Genomic DNA, 12,863 nt, shown 5'->3' on the forward strand with positions numbered 1-12,863 from the left:
ATTATGTATATGGAATGATGATGCTACTGACCCCTCATATTTGGACCTGAACTTGGAGGTTTTAGTAAGGAGCAGAGTTTCTTTGAATTCCTCACGGTCTTGTTGTCTCCAGACTGGGTGGCCTGTGCACCAGTGTCCAGTTTGAGAGGTGTTATACCACAGGGAGAAAGCCTCTTGACTGTGGTTGCTTGTTCTTGAGTGAAATGGGATGGAACGTCAGAGTAGAAGTTCCCAAACTAAGTTCTGGGCTAGCCTCTCAGTGAAAGGCTTAAACAGTGTTTAAGTTGATCTAGTCTCTCTTCTGTATAAAAATCTGGTTTCCATTTTCTTGGGGATGAAGTTCAAATTCCTTAGCTTGGCATTCGTTTCTTGCAGAGTTTGATTCAAAGCTCTCTTCCTAGTCTTATATCCTTCAAGCTGAGCTCCCTGCTATTTCTGGGTAGGTCCTCTGCTTTTGTCTCTCTTTGCTTCCCCTTCCTACTTCTAGAATACCTTTGTATGTCTCTCTCCCCTGCCGTGCACCTCTTCCCATCTCTAGATATTCAGATAGTACTAAACTTTTAAAGTACACTTCAAATGCCACTTCTTTTTTTCCCCCCTGGGGAGCCTCCTCCCATGGCCCCAGCTTAAATAATATCCCTTTTACACTTCTGTGGCTATTTTTTTGCCTTAGCATGCACTGCTTTAATGTATAAATTTGTATACATTAAGTGCATGTATGCATGCTCAGTCTCTCAGTTGTGTCTGACTCTTTGTGACCCCATGGACTATAGCCTGTCAGGCTCCTGTGTCCATGGAATTTTCCAGGCAAGAATACTGGAGCTTGTTGCCATTTCCTTCTCCATGGGATCTTCCTGACACAGAAATCAAACCCATGTCTCTTGTGCCTCCTGTGGTGGCAGGTGGATTCTGTACCATAGCACTGAGTAGACCCTTCTAAATTGTATTCTCCTCAAGGATATGGAATAGATACGTGCCATCTTTTTATTTCTTTGAGTACATTGCTATTGGATTCTCAAATATTTGAGTAAATTAGGCATTATGGTATAATAGTTAAGAATTTGGGCATCAGAGGAACCAGGTTCTTAGACTACCAGTTATTAACTATGTGGTTGTGACAGGTTATTTAACCCCTCTGAATCTGTTTACCCATTTGAAAATGGGAGTAATAACACATGTTCAGTACAATGGTTGTAGGGATGAAATGATTTAAATTGCTTAGTAGGTACATGTTACATAGTAAAGTATCCAATAAATAATATATTTAAAGTTGTTTTGATTTACATAAAGGTGAATTTGGATCTTCCGCATTTTCCTTGAATGATCTTTTCATGTAGATGGAATTAGAAACCTCATCTGGAAAAGGTTGACACACCTTTCTTTGTTCTTTTTGATTTCATTTTAAAAATCAACCCTGAAAATTTCATTAGCTTTAGTGCTCTGGTTGGAAAAATAAATTCTCCAGAGTCAGTGCTGGCTATGGCCTCATTTAAGATATACAGTTTTAGGGACAGTGGCCTTAGGAAAACATGCAGATGTGTACTCAGAATGCAGATTGTGAGCTGTGTTGTGACTGATGTGGGTGGTGGGCATATCATCATCTGGAGAGGTGAGAGGTTTTCCGAGTCTTCTCAGCCATGTTTGAGAGAATGCAGGACACTGGTGGTGACTTCAGCCCTCCAACCCTTCCCCTCCATGTCTTAGGCTTGAATGGATGAGACCAAGAGAGGTTCTTGGAATGTATTAGGACAGTTCCTCCCCCACGGAGGATAGGGCCCCTCTCTCCATTTGCTGACTGAGCATCCACTGGACACTTCCCTCCTCTCGCGGTGTCTTCATCAGTGGGACAGGATGAAGATTGGCCCTGTTGTTTCTCTGTGAGTCTTGGCACACCTCCCCTGACATAGTCACTTGCCACCCAGAAGCTATAGGCAAGATTGCACATCACAGAAATTAGTCAAGTGTATTTGAACACGGTCTGTTTCCTTTTGCCTATGTCATAATACAGAGTTCAGGCTGTAGAATGGCCTTGAACAAGCAGACGTCACTTGCTTTTCTTACAAATTAAGCAATAGAACTCAGTTTAAAATGCCACGTGTGACTTGGGGAAATGCCTCTCTCCAAGCACAGTTTTTGGTAGAATGTGTTCTCAGCTTGTCCACATATGGGAAAAGAGAAGAGTCACTGGGAATTCTGCTTTCACCTGTGTTAGCTCCAGGCGTGGGGATGTGCTGGGGCTGAAAAGGGACACCTGGCTGTGACCAACAGTGACCATGTTTGTAGCTCATTTTCCTGGTCACTTGGTATAGAGAAGGTTTTGTTTTATGTGCTTGCTGGCATCTCTTTCTTCAGTTCTGTGGGAATCTTCCTTAATGGACAGTGTCAGGGCAAGTGGCTATATGTTAATAGTAACCACATTCTTACGTGGTAAGCTCTGACCAGACTTGCATAGTTGGAAAGTTTCACCTAATGTACCTAATCTTTTTTTTTTCCTTCACTCATCAAGCATAAAATTGGGAATATCACCTTTGATGAGTGTGATGATCTATGGAGTGGCCAGTTTCTTCTCTCCCTTTGTTCTTTCAGTGACACCCTCTCTCAACCAGTCACTGTGCTAGGTTCTCAGGATGCAGTGGTGAACATGAAGGAACACAGTCATCAATCTTACGAAACTTACCATTCTGGGAGACCCTAAGCAGATAAGGTGGCAGCCCAGATCCTGTAGAACCTTTTAGGCCTTGGTGTGTGGGCGTGGGGGTGGGGGTCGGGGGCGGGGGGGGGGTGGGGCTTTGGTCTGTGTCCTTAGAGCTCTGGGAAGCCATTGCAGGGTTCACTGCTGGAGCTGGCATGGTTGGGTGGAGAGCCATTGGAGGGACAAAGTTGGGAGACGAGGAAGGGGCAGTTTCAGTTATCCAGGCAATGGGGGTTTTGGTTTACAGGTTGCTGGTGTTGATGCAGGAGTGTGCAGAACTCAAATGCGCAGGAAGCCAAATGGACAGACTTGAGGAGAGCAATTGCTGCCAAAGATACCACGCGGGTGTCTGTCTCTGACCTGTGTGGCATGCTGAATGGTGGCGCCCTTTGTCTAAGTAGGGACACAGGAAGGGGCCTGTGGTTGGCTCTTTGGGGAGCCGGTAGGAGAGAAGAGAGGATTTCGTTTTGAAAGTGTTGAGCTTTACCTGAGAGTGATGCTTCTGAGGGAAAGCTGCAACCTCTCTGGGGCTCATGTCCTCCTCTCGGCTCTCAATGTCGGTCCTCTTATCTAAAGAATCTGACATTCTACACAAACCAACTTGTGTTTCTTTGGCCAAGCAGATCGATGCAACAGGTTTTGAGGGCCACCTTGTCCAGCCCTGTCCTACACACTCATTGTGCATTATAATTCAGAATCACTCATGAATCATTTTAAATGCAGTATGATGGGGTGCAGAGAGTAAGTATAATTGGCTTTCAGAGAAGGGAGAGATTAACCAGGCCTGGGGACTTTGGTGGTGTTGTACACACGAGAACAGCACTTGTAAGCAGCCGAGAGGTTAATCCTGTGGCAAGTGCTTCCCTCGGCCGTTGGGACCAGTTTCTAGGTCCAGGGACAGTAACAGAGTAGCAGAGCATTTTAAGCATAGTTATATCCAGTCTTGCTAACTTTGGAGATCAGATGCACCGATAATAAACATACTGTGAGGTTACTTGAGTTCTTCATTATGTACACGTGTGTAAGCCTGTGTGTTCATGTGCTCATATGTGTTGTTTTACCCCAGGAGCAAAAGGAAATGGCTTGTCTTGTGCTATTACTGGTAAAACTTATATAAACTAACTTAAGAAGTTAGGATATACCTACCTGTTTCAGTGAAAGAAAGGATTATACTTGGCTTGCTCTCTTAATCTCTGGGGAGTTAGTATCTGCTGTGGCATCTCCAGGAAGAGAAGGGCAGTTTCCTTTGGTTCGCTAGTGAGCAGCAGCTTTCGGAGCAGCCTGTCAGGGCCCCGACTTCCAGCTGCTTCCTCGTCCCTTCGCTGCCTGGTCTCCTCACTCAGCGGCAGAGCCTACTTACTCTGTAAAGCAGATCCTTGTCCTCCCCAGAGGCTGCCAGTCACGCCTTCCCTCTGCTCTGGCCAGCGTTCTGCCTTTCTAGCAACAGATGTTTCTGAAAAGTAAATATTATTGCCTCTGCTTGGCTCCTTGCTGTGTCTCGCGCTGCCTGAACATGAAACAGTGGGGTTATATGAGCAGGGTGCCACGAAGCTTGGCATGCACCCAGCGCCAACACCAGCCTCCCTGCCTTCTCTCCTTGTACTGAAATGCGTGTGTGAGATTCCTGCACGCATCAGAACGAAGGCAGCAGAAAGAAGTGTCTGTGCAGCTGCATGTCCAGCGTGATCGCCTATACAAGAGGCCAGCACCCTGTCTGGGTGGCAGTAGCCAAGAAGCAGTGGCTTTCGGGTGTTCTCTTTTTGATGTTCTCTGCATTGTCCCAGGTAACAGAGAGGAGTTGATCTTAATGGGGTGGACCAGTGCACTGTGCCCCAGGGGCCTCAGTTCAGAGGGCTTGGTAGAGTTGCAGATCCGCGTCTTAGAGGTCGTGTGCGCTTTGGTCAGTCCCTTCACATCTCCCTCTCTCAGTACAGGTAATTGTGCTTCCCTTCCTGGGTCCTGTTTCGGGAGGACTAATGTATTAAGGAAGGCTAGCCCAGCCCTGCCTAGAACAGAAGCTGACAGCCTACAGAGCGCTTACCCTGTGTGTCTCAGTGGGTCTCCTGGCAGCCCTACAGCTTAGGTGGGTCTCCTCACCCAGAGGATGATGACTTACATTAGGTGAGATGTTAGAGACGTTATGACTAACCCAGGGTTAGTTACATAGCCGGTCAGTGATGGAGCTAAAACGTGAATCCAGGAGCGGCAGAGGTTGAGGTGAGGGCCAGGGGCTGGGGAAGGGGTTGACCAGTGTGTAGAACCAGGACCGCATGTAATGCCAGTGGAGAAGAGAGGTTCTCGTAGTTGAGCTGGAAATGCTGTTCCAAAGGCTGGGAGTAGATGCTGAACCGGGAAACAGCAGTGTTCACTGTACCTTTACACGGAGAGTTCTCTCTCAGGCACGTGTCATTCAAGCCCGTGGTGAGTTTCTTTTCAGATTCCGATGACTGGGCTTCTCACTCTACCCAGCTGTCCTTCCTGGCCCACAGCCCAGTACTGACTCCATACCAGGACTCATTACCTAATCTCCCATCCAGGGGACCAGCCTCTTTATCAGCTTCGTGGGGCCCACAGCACTTCGCGGGGTGTGCTGTGGTGGGGTGTGCTGTGTGTCACCACACAGAGAAGTCGGGTCACACTCTGATTGTAACCTTACAGGCTTGTTTCTGGTTCCATGGGCCTCCCGAGGAAGGCCCCACGAAGGCCCCATTGTGCATCATTAGCCACTGCTCAATCTTCATTGGCAGCAGGGCTTTTCAGGTGCCTGTTTGGGAGCTTTCCCAAGCCTGGCTGACTTTTCACCTTTCTTCTACCTTGTTGAGAAGAGGGTCCAGCTTGAGTCTCACTTGCCCTGTTGGAGAGGCACAGGAGGGTTGCTGAGTGGATAGAGAAGCAGTCCTGTTCTTATTCTTTGCTCAGGCCTTTATCTGTGAATCCTGATCAGAGAAACATTCTGGCAAAGCCTAGACTGAGTACCACCTGCCCACATTCCGTGCACTGCATGAAGAGCTTTGTCTTCTACTTAGAAACATTATTCTTCCTCATTTTCTTCCTGCCTGACTGTTGGCACCCCTGTCCTCCCCACAGTGTTCTTTCAGATGCATCTGTTTCTTTCTTGACTTGCCAGGGAGTGATGTGTGTTCTTGGGGATATTCTCAGCCTGGGTTGGCCAATCTTAAGAGATGCCCTGAGAGATTTCTCTGCCAGAATCTTTATACTTTTGGCCAAGAACCATTCCATTAAAGTGACTGAATCAGAGACTGCTGGCCGTTGGCTCCTGTGTTCTCCTCTGCTCCATGCCTTCTTCTTCTGGTGATGAGTAGTGGGCCTTGCACAAGGCATAGGTAGCTTGGGACCCGTGTCATATGAGCTGAGGTTGGGAGGGCAGCCCTGAGCAGGAGCCCCTGGAAACCATGCAGTGGTCTGAGCCTCAGACCCAAGAATAGCAGGACAGCCCACCTGGCTCCATTGCTTGGGGTGAACACTGGATTTGGCGAGCTCACCACTGGGGGTTGAATTTGTATATAGCTCTCCCCACCCCTGCCACACACACATTATTTAGCACGTACTGAGCAGGGTACAGTGCCCAGTACATGGAGAGGAAACAAACCAAGCCAGTAGATGGAAAAAAGCATGACCCTTAACCTCAAGGGACAAATTTAGGAACTAAAAAAGAAGTGCTGAGTATCATGGATGCTTTTATTCCAGAAGGCTCTGTTGATCTGTGAAGCTAGAACCCTCCCTCGCCCCTGACTCCCCCTAGTACCTTATGAAAGCCAGACCTCACTGCCAGTTATGCCTCATATTTCCCTCCTCTGGGAATTTGAACATAATGCCATTTCCCCTTCAATGAGGGAAACATGTCCGAGGGTAATTTGAATGATTAGCCTAATCTGCAGGAAGGCTGCACGTGGAATTAAGTTAAGCACATTTGTGCCGAGCAGCCTTGTCCGTCAGGCCACTTAAAGGTACCTCGGTGGTTTATACCCTTAACAGAAGCTGAGGGTTCCGGAAGGGTCATTGGTTTTTATTACTGTCTTAAATGAAAGCTTGTTTTTAAAATTTGACAAGGGCCTCTGAGAGCTTTCTTTATCGATACCATGTGTGGGGTGCGTTTTTTACCCCAGCTCAGAACATTGCCAGGGCTTTGTTCTCCTGGCAGTGGTGGAACGAGGTCACCCAGGGAACTATCTGGTTCAGGCAGAGCTTTGACAGGCTGGCGGCTGCTCTCCTCTGAGGGGAGCCCAGAGGGTTCTGAGAACTCAGGCCTTGCGTGTCCTTGAGTCAGAAGAGGAGGTTCGGGTGCTCCTGTGCAGTTCCAAGCCCTTTCTGCCAGCTCCCACCTAATGCCTATTTGTCGTGTGTGTTAGACTGGGGTGCGTATTGTTGAGTCTGACATGAGGGCAGCTTCACTGACCATGTGGAGGGTCAGTGATAGAGCAGGGCTGAACAGATCCTAATGTGGGCTCTGACCCTGACATTTTTAGGCAAGTGGATTCCCACCTGTATCAAGTGGAGATGACAGGACTTGCTGTGTAGCTTGAGGAATTAAGAGAGAGAGGGCCAGACTTGTTAAAGCAAATGTAGCAGAAGTACTGACTTGTGAAGCAAATCAGCTATTTCATGTTATAAACAGTTATTTACTGTTTTGAATTGACGTTATTTTGTGCTCTGAGATGGACTCAGGAACAGATTTAGCTGCTTTTTGTACTACAAGGACTGAAAAGTGCAGTAAATATGAAAGCAGATTTATCTCAGTAATTCACATTTTTTACTTTCTTTTTTTTGTTGTTTTTGCTAGATTTGTCTTCAGCGAAGCGGAAGTTTGCAGATTCCTTAAATGAATTTAAATTTCAGTGCATAGGAGACGCAGAAACAGATGATGAAATGTGTATAGGTAAGTCACAACCACATGTAAGAATGTAAAAAGTGCACTGTTCACGACACTTTCATCGTCCTCACTGGGTCTTTCCCCTGGAACAGAGAGTATGTAAGTGTTATAAATTAAGAAGTCAATATTAAGAGTAGAGCCAGCAGAGTGAAGTGAGTATCAGGGGCCCTCGGGCTCTCCTGGGCTTTTCCTCGGAGTCCTGGGATTGCCTCTCTGCCTCTGGCCTGTAGGAGGGCATGGGAAGGTTTGTGGTGGGGCTCCTGTCTCCACCCTCCACTAGCATGCTGCTTCTGGCTGGCTTCATGACATTCTTCCCCTAATTCCAAATGTGGTACCTTAGGATTAGAGCAAAAGCAGAACATGGGGAGATGGGAGAAGAGCTAGGTCAGAGGTCCTAATGCAGACATGTTTTCTTGGACACTCATTTTTAAAAACCGAATTACCGTATAAATTGAATTCGTGTCAAGTTCCAGTTTTTCAGCTTCTTTAAAAATTGGGGAGCCTGTGAAGCCGACCTTTCATTCTGCCCTGGCAGCAGTTGGCTGGGGCTGTGTAGCTGTCCTTGCCTTTGGATGTGGAGAGAAGCTGGGTGTCTGCATCATTCACTGCCCCCCCGACCCGCCCCCCCCCACCCCAACACCTACCCCTTGCATTTTCCTTAGCAAATAGACTGAGAGCGGAGGTTCCCATTTATTCCCTCACTGCACTGTGCCTCTCTTCACCATCTCCTGTCCATCTTCTGTGGGCACCACTGAGCACAGAGGATTTGCAATGTCAAGACACCTGTCTTTGCCAGATCCTAGTCTCTACACCTTATTCTTCCATTGGGTGTATTGGTTGAATCCATTAAGTGAGCAGGAGTTGAGCGAGTTACATTGAATTAAGTCACCAAATGCTTATGGAGTCCCTGTTGGCTTACAGAGCATCAGAATCTGGGGATGAGCAGAGGGAATTGGGAGATAGCTGCGAGCAGTGAAAACATATCATTGTTGTAATGCCTGAATATATGAATGCTTTTCCCAACAATACATGAATGTCTCCAGTATCCTTAGGGCTATTGTGTGCAATGCTTGTTGCGTTTGGAATAATTTCAGTGAAAGAGACTGTCTACGTCTGACTGCTACGCTGCCAACTGTGTTGCAATAATAAGGGGCTTGAGGATTCAGAGAGGAGGAACCCAAGGCAGAGAGGTGGCTTCCAATGCCAGCGGCGTTGTTTGTTTAACTCTGGTGCAAAGAAAAGGTTGGGTTCTGACGCAGCCCCACAACAAAGGTTGCAGAGGTTGAATCCTGGGCAGGAAATCCTTGAACTCCTGAGAAGAACTCTACCCCATCAGCCTGGGAGCTGGCTAGCATCCCATCAGTCCTGGGTACTCTCAGGAACAGGCAGGCCTTTTCCTTGAAGGAAACCCTTCCCCAGCTTGAGTTCCCAGTGGATTATCCTGCATTTTGGGGTCATCCTTAATGGTTAGTGATGAAAAGACAAGGGGAGCCTTGGGAAGAGTTGTCTTTAGGCCTCTACACATGCCAAGGGATTTTAGTCCATAACATAATAGCTGTATCTGGAAGGGTTTCCAAGAGCCTTTCACTCTACTTCCACCTCACAACCCCTTTCTCTTTTCCAGCAAGGTCTTTACAGGAGTTTGCCACTGTCCTCAGGAATCTTGAAGATGAACGGATACGAATGGTGAGTATGGCTGGGTTGCCCTTGGTCATGGACAGTGTGATCATTGAGGGAGCACAGGGTTTGTTACCAGAAGAACGGGGTTGAGTCCAGGCTCTGCCACTGGAGTGCTCTAGGCTCATGAGCAAACCTCATCTTCTCATCCTTGCTGGGTTTTGAAGCCTTTTGTAAATATTAAAGGTTTACCATGTGTAACTTAGAAACACATAGTTACCCTCCTAAAGATTCACTATAAGGTGTGTGTGTGTATATGTGTGTGTACACACACACACACACACATATATGTATATAAAGTATATGACTTAGGGTGGATCTTTTGAATTACTTAACTTTTAGATGAAATAAATCTTTTGAATTTAACTCAGATCCCTTATTGGCAGGATGAGAATGAAAGTGCCCTGCCCTGCTCTCCTTCTCCTCACCTTACTAAATTCATCCAAGAGCTCTCTTTTGTTAATTATAAGGCACTTAACACAGTGCCTGTCATGTTGGTAGGCACCCAGTCAATGGGTACTTAGTAAATGATAGGAACTATAAGAAGCTTTTCAAAGAGAGGCAGTATGCAAATTCAGGAATCAAACCCTGATCTCCAGGTTTCTAAGAGATATCTTTTGTATGAGGATTTATTCTGATGTCGTTCAGCATTCACAGATGAGGGATTTTTGCATTCACAAGAAGCTCTTTTGGGCCTCCCTCTTATTCCTAAGATATTAGGAATGAAGCTGCATGCTGGATTCGTCCCCAGGTGGGCTTATCTCTAGGCCGCAGTGTCACAGAGGAGAGTCATCCATGAGCATTTGTTTCTCTTCCCATACTAACAGTCAGTGGTTTCAGGACTAGGTACTGTCTTAGTCTGCTCAGGTTGCCGTAACAAATTTCCATAGACTGAGTAGCTTAAACAACAAGCATTTATTTTTCACAGTTGTGGAGACTGGTAGTCCAAGATTAAGTTGCTGGCTGATTTGGTTCCTGGCGAGGGCCCTCTTCCTGGCTTGCAGACCGCCGCCTCCTTGCTGTTTCCTCACAGTGCAGAGAAAGGTCGGAGCCGCTCTCCTGCCTCTTCTAACAAGGTCATTAATCCCATAACGAGGAGTCTATCCTCATGACCTAATTATCTCCAAAGGCTCCATCTCTCAAAATCAGTACTACCACATTGTGAGTGTTGATAAACTGAGGCTTGTTAAATTTTTAAGTTTATTTGAACAAAAATTGGTTCAAATTGGGCAGAACCAACCCATAAATGGTTAGGAGCACCCCATCAACAGGACACAGGGCAGAGACTTTTATATAGCAGATGTGGAAGCAAAGGAAGGAAATTATTTGATTGGCTATAGCTTAAGTGGTTTCCTTATTTGGAAAAGTCTAGTTGTTTGTGATTAGTTTCATTTTCTTAGATTTCAGTTTCTTAACCTTGAGGGACTTAAAGCCTTGGGTTTTAGTTTGCATATGTAGGCTGCTAAGGTATTAGAGCCACCTCAGTCTAATGGCCTCCTTGTTTAATTTAATAGGGGTTAGGGCTTCAGTGTGTTAATTTTGGAGGGGATGCAATTCAGTTCACAAGCTCTACAAAGACATTATGTAGGCATGCATTTTCTATTTTAACTCTCATGATGACTCTGTGAAGTGGAACCTTTATCATCCCCATTGTCCAGATGAAGATACTGAGATTTACATCTGTAAAGTAATATGACCAAAATCACCCAGTTAATAAGTGGCACAGTCTGGATTCAAACCCAAGTGTGAGTGATATCAAAGAAGCAGGTGTTTCTTTAAAACTTCAACCAGAGCAGAAGTCTGTCACTTTCTGCTCTGTGGAGAGAGACACTGTTTGCCTTGATTGCTCCCTGCTGGGTTCTTGAACCAGAGTCAGGAGGGTGGTGGGTGGAAGCACAGCAAAGCTTGTGTGTTTGTGCACGTGCTAGTGCCTCAGAAAGGGAAGTGATTCTTTTGAGTCTGGTTCTTGGCGGAGTTGTTATTTGGGGGTGGGGGGTGTGGCAAGCAAATCCTGATGAATACTCTGCAGATTGCTATGGTCTGGGCTAAGGGAATAATGACTGGATTATACTTTTCAGCTTGCCTCTGCAATTTTCTTATTAATGTCAGTGAGTCGAGTTTCTGCTGTCTGCATACGAGTATCTGGCCGTCGCAAGCCCCTTCCTTAACCTCCTCCCCTTGTGACAACTTTGTGTTCAGTTCAGCTTAGCCTGGTAAAGCTGTACCTTCCTTGGGAAGCCTTCCTGGCCATCCTTTGTATTTTCTGAATGTCCAGTTCCTGCCTCTGATTTGCATGTGGAGTGTCTTGGTAGTCACTGCATATATTTGAGTCCCATTGGAAGTATGAGTTGTTGAAGGGTGAAGAAGGGGCTACTGTGTTCCCATATTAGCTTAGTGCTTAGAACTGAGTGGAAATTATATAGTCATAGAATCTTAGATCCATATGGACCTTATTCCTTACTGTGTACAGCCCCTTATTTGACAGATAAAAAAGTGAGGTGTCCTGAAGACTGGTAGCATGCAGTAGCAGGCACTGGGACAAGGACTTGGGTATCCTGATTCCCAGGTGGGAAATTAGGGCTTTTGTATATTTAGCATCTAGTGAGGGCTGGATTCTCCCCCATGGAGGCCCATTGGAACAACTTGGGGAGTTTAAAAGATACTGATGCGTGGAATGAGGTACAGAGTTTCTGATTTATTGGTCTGGAGCGTGGCCTGGAGACTGGGAATTTTAAAAATTCCTCAGGTGAGCCTAGCTTTCAGTTAACATTGAGAACCACTGGCTTAGGGGCTCTGAGCACGATTGTGAGTTTGAAACTTATACTTGATTTGTGGAAAAGATGAAATAAGTGAGCCAAATGACAGTATAAATCAAGCAAGTTAAACAGTATTGAAACACTCTAGAATTAAAATATTATAACAGAAATGCTCTCAAAAGTGAGGAAAAGGCAAACGGCAATGAATTTGGAGACCTGCCACCTTCTCCCCTTCACATTGTGTGGTTAGTTCTTTGCTGTCTCCATCTATGGCTTCTGGCATTTACTCTGTTAGTTTCATTGCAATGGATAGGCATGTGATTTAGAAAAATAATGCTTTGTTGTGATGAGATTCCTGAAATAATTAGTTGAGTGACGAGTGAGCAGTGAATGACTTAAAGGAGAGATTGTAAAATGTCGTGCTGCCTTAGAAAAGACCATAGAATCTTAGAGCTGGAACAATTCACCCCACTTATTTTGCAGATGAGGAAATTAGAGCCCAGAGAGGTTAAATGTTTTGCCCGTGGTCACACAGTTGGCAGCCAACCAAGAACTAGTTCATTCATTTATTTAATTGTTGAAAAGGTTTGAGTGTTCCTTTGTTTCAGCAGTCTTCTGTGAGTGGCATGATGGTGGACAAGTGAGCATTTATAAGACAGTGGCGTGTATGTGCGTATATTGTAATGGTGAAACAGAGAGCTTCAGCTAGTCTACATCTTCTGAAGAAAATGCTTGGGGAGGTGGTGGGAAGTTTCTTTGGATTACTTTGGCAGTAGAGAAAGCCTCCGTAAAGAGGTGATATTTAAGCTGAAAACTGAATTGCAAGAAGTAATGAGTTGTCCGCACA

General features: G+C 45.9%; 1 protein-coding gene across 4 annotated transcripts in view; it reads left to right on the forward strand.

Moving 5' to 3' along the window:
* The window catches only part of ARHGAP26 (Rho GTPase activating protein 26), a 473,350-nt gene that overhangs the window by 120,236 nt on the left and 340,251 nt on the right, over positions 1 to 12,863 (forward strand). For all 4 annotated transcript variants that reach the window (XM_019965158.2, XM_070792123.1, XM_019965159.2 and 1 more), the window contains exons 2-3: positions 7,494 to 7,589; positions 9,208 to 9,269. In XM_019965158.2, coding sequence (XP_019820717.1) covers positions 7,494 to 7,589; positions 9,208 to 9,269 — 158 coding nt within the window. The remainder of the gene's footprint in view (positions 1 to 7,493; positions 7,590 to 9,207; positions 9,270 to 12,863) is intronic.

Source organism: Bos indicus, chromosome 7 (assembly GCF_029378745.1).
Source record: "Bos indicus isolate NIAB-ARS_2022 breed Sahiwal x Tharparkar chromosome 7, NIAB-ARS_B.indTharparkar_mat_pri_1.0, whole genome shotgun sequence".
Taxonomy (NCBI): domain Eukaryota; kingdom Metazoa; phylum Chordata; class Mammalia; order Artiodactyla; family Bovidae; genus Bos; species Bos indicus.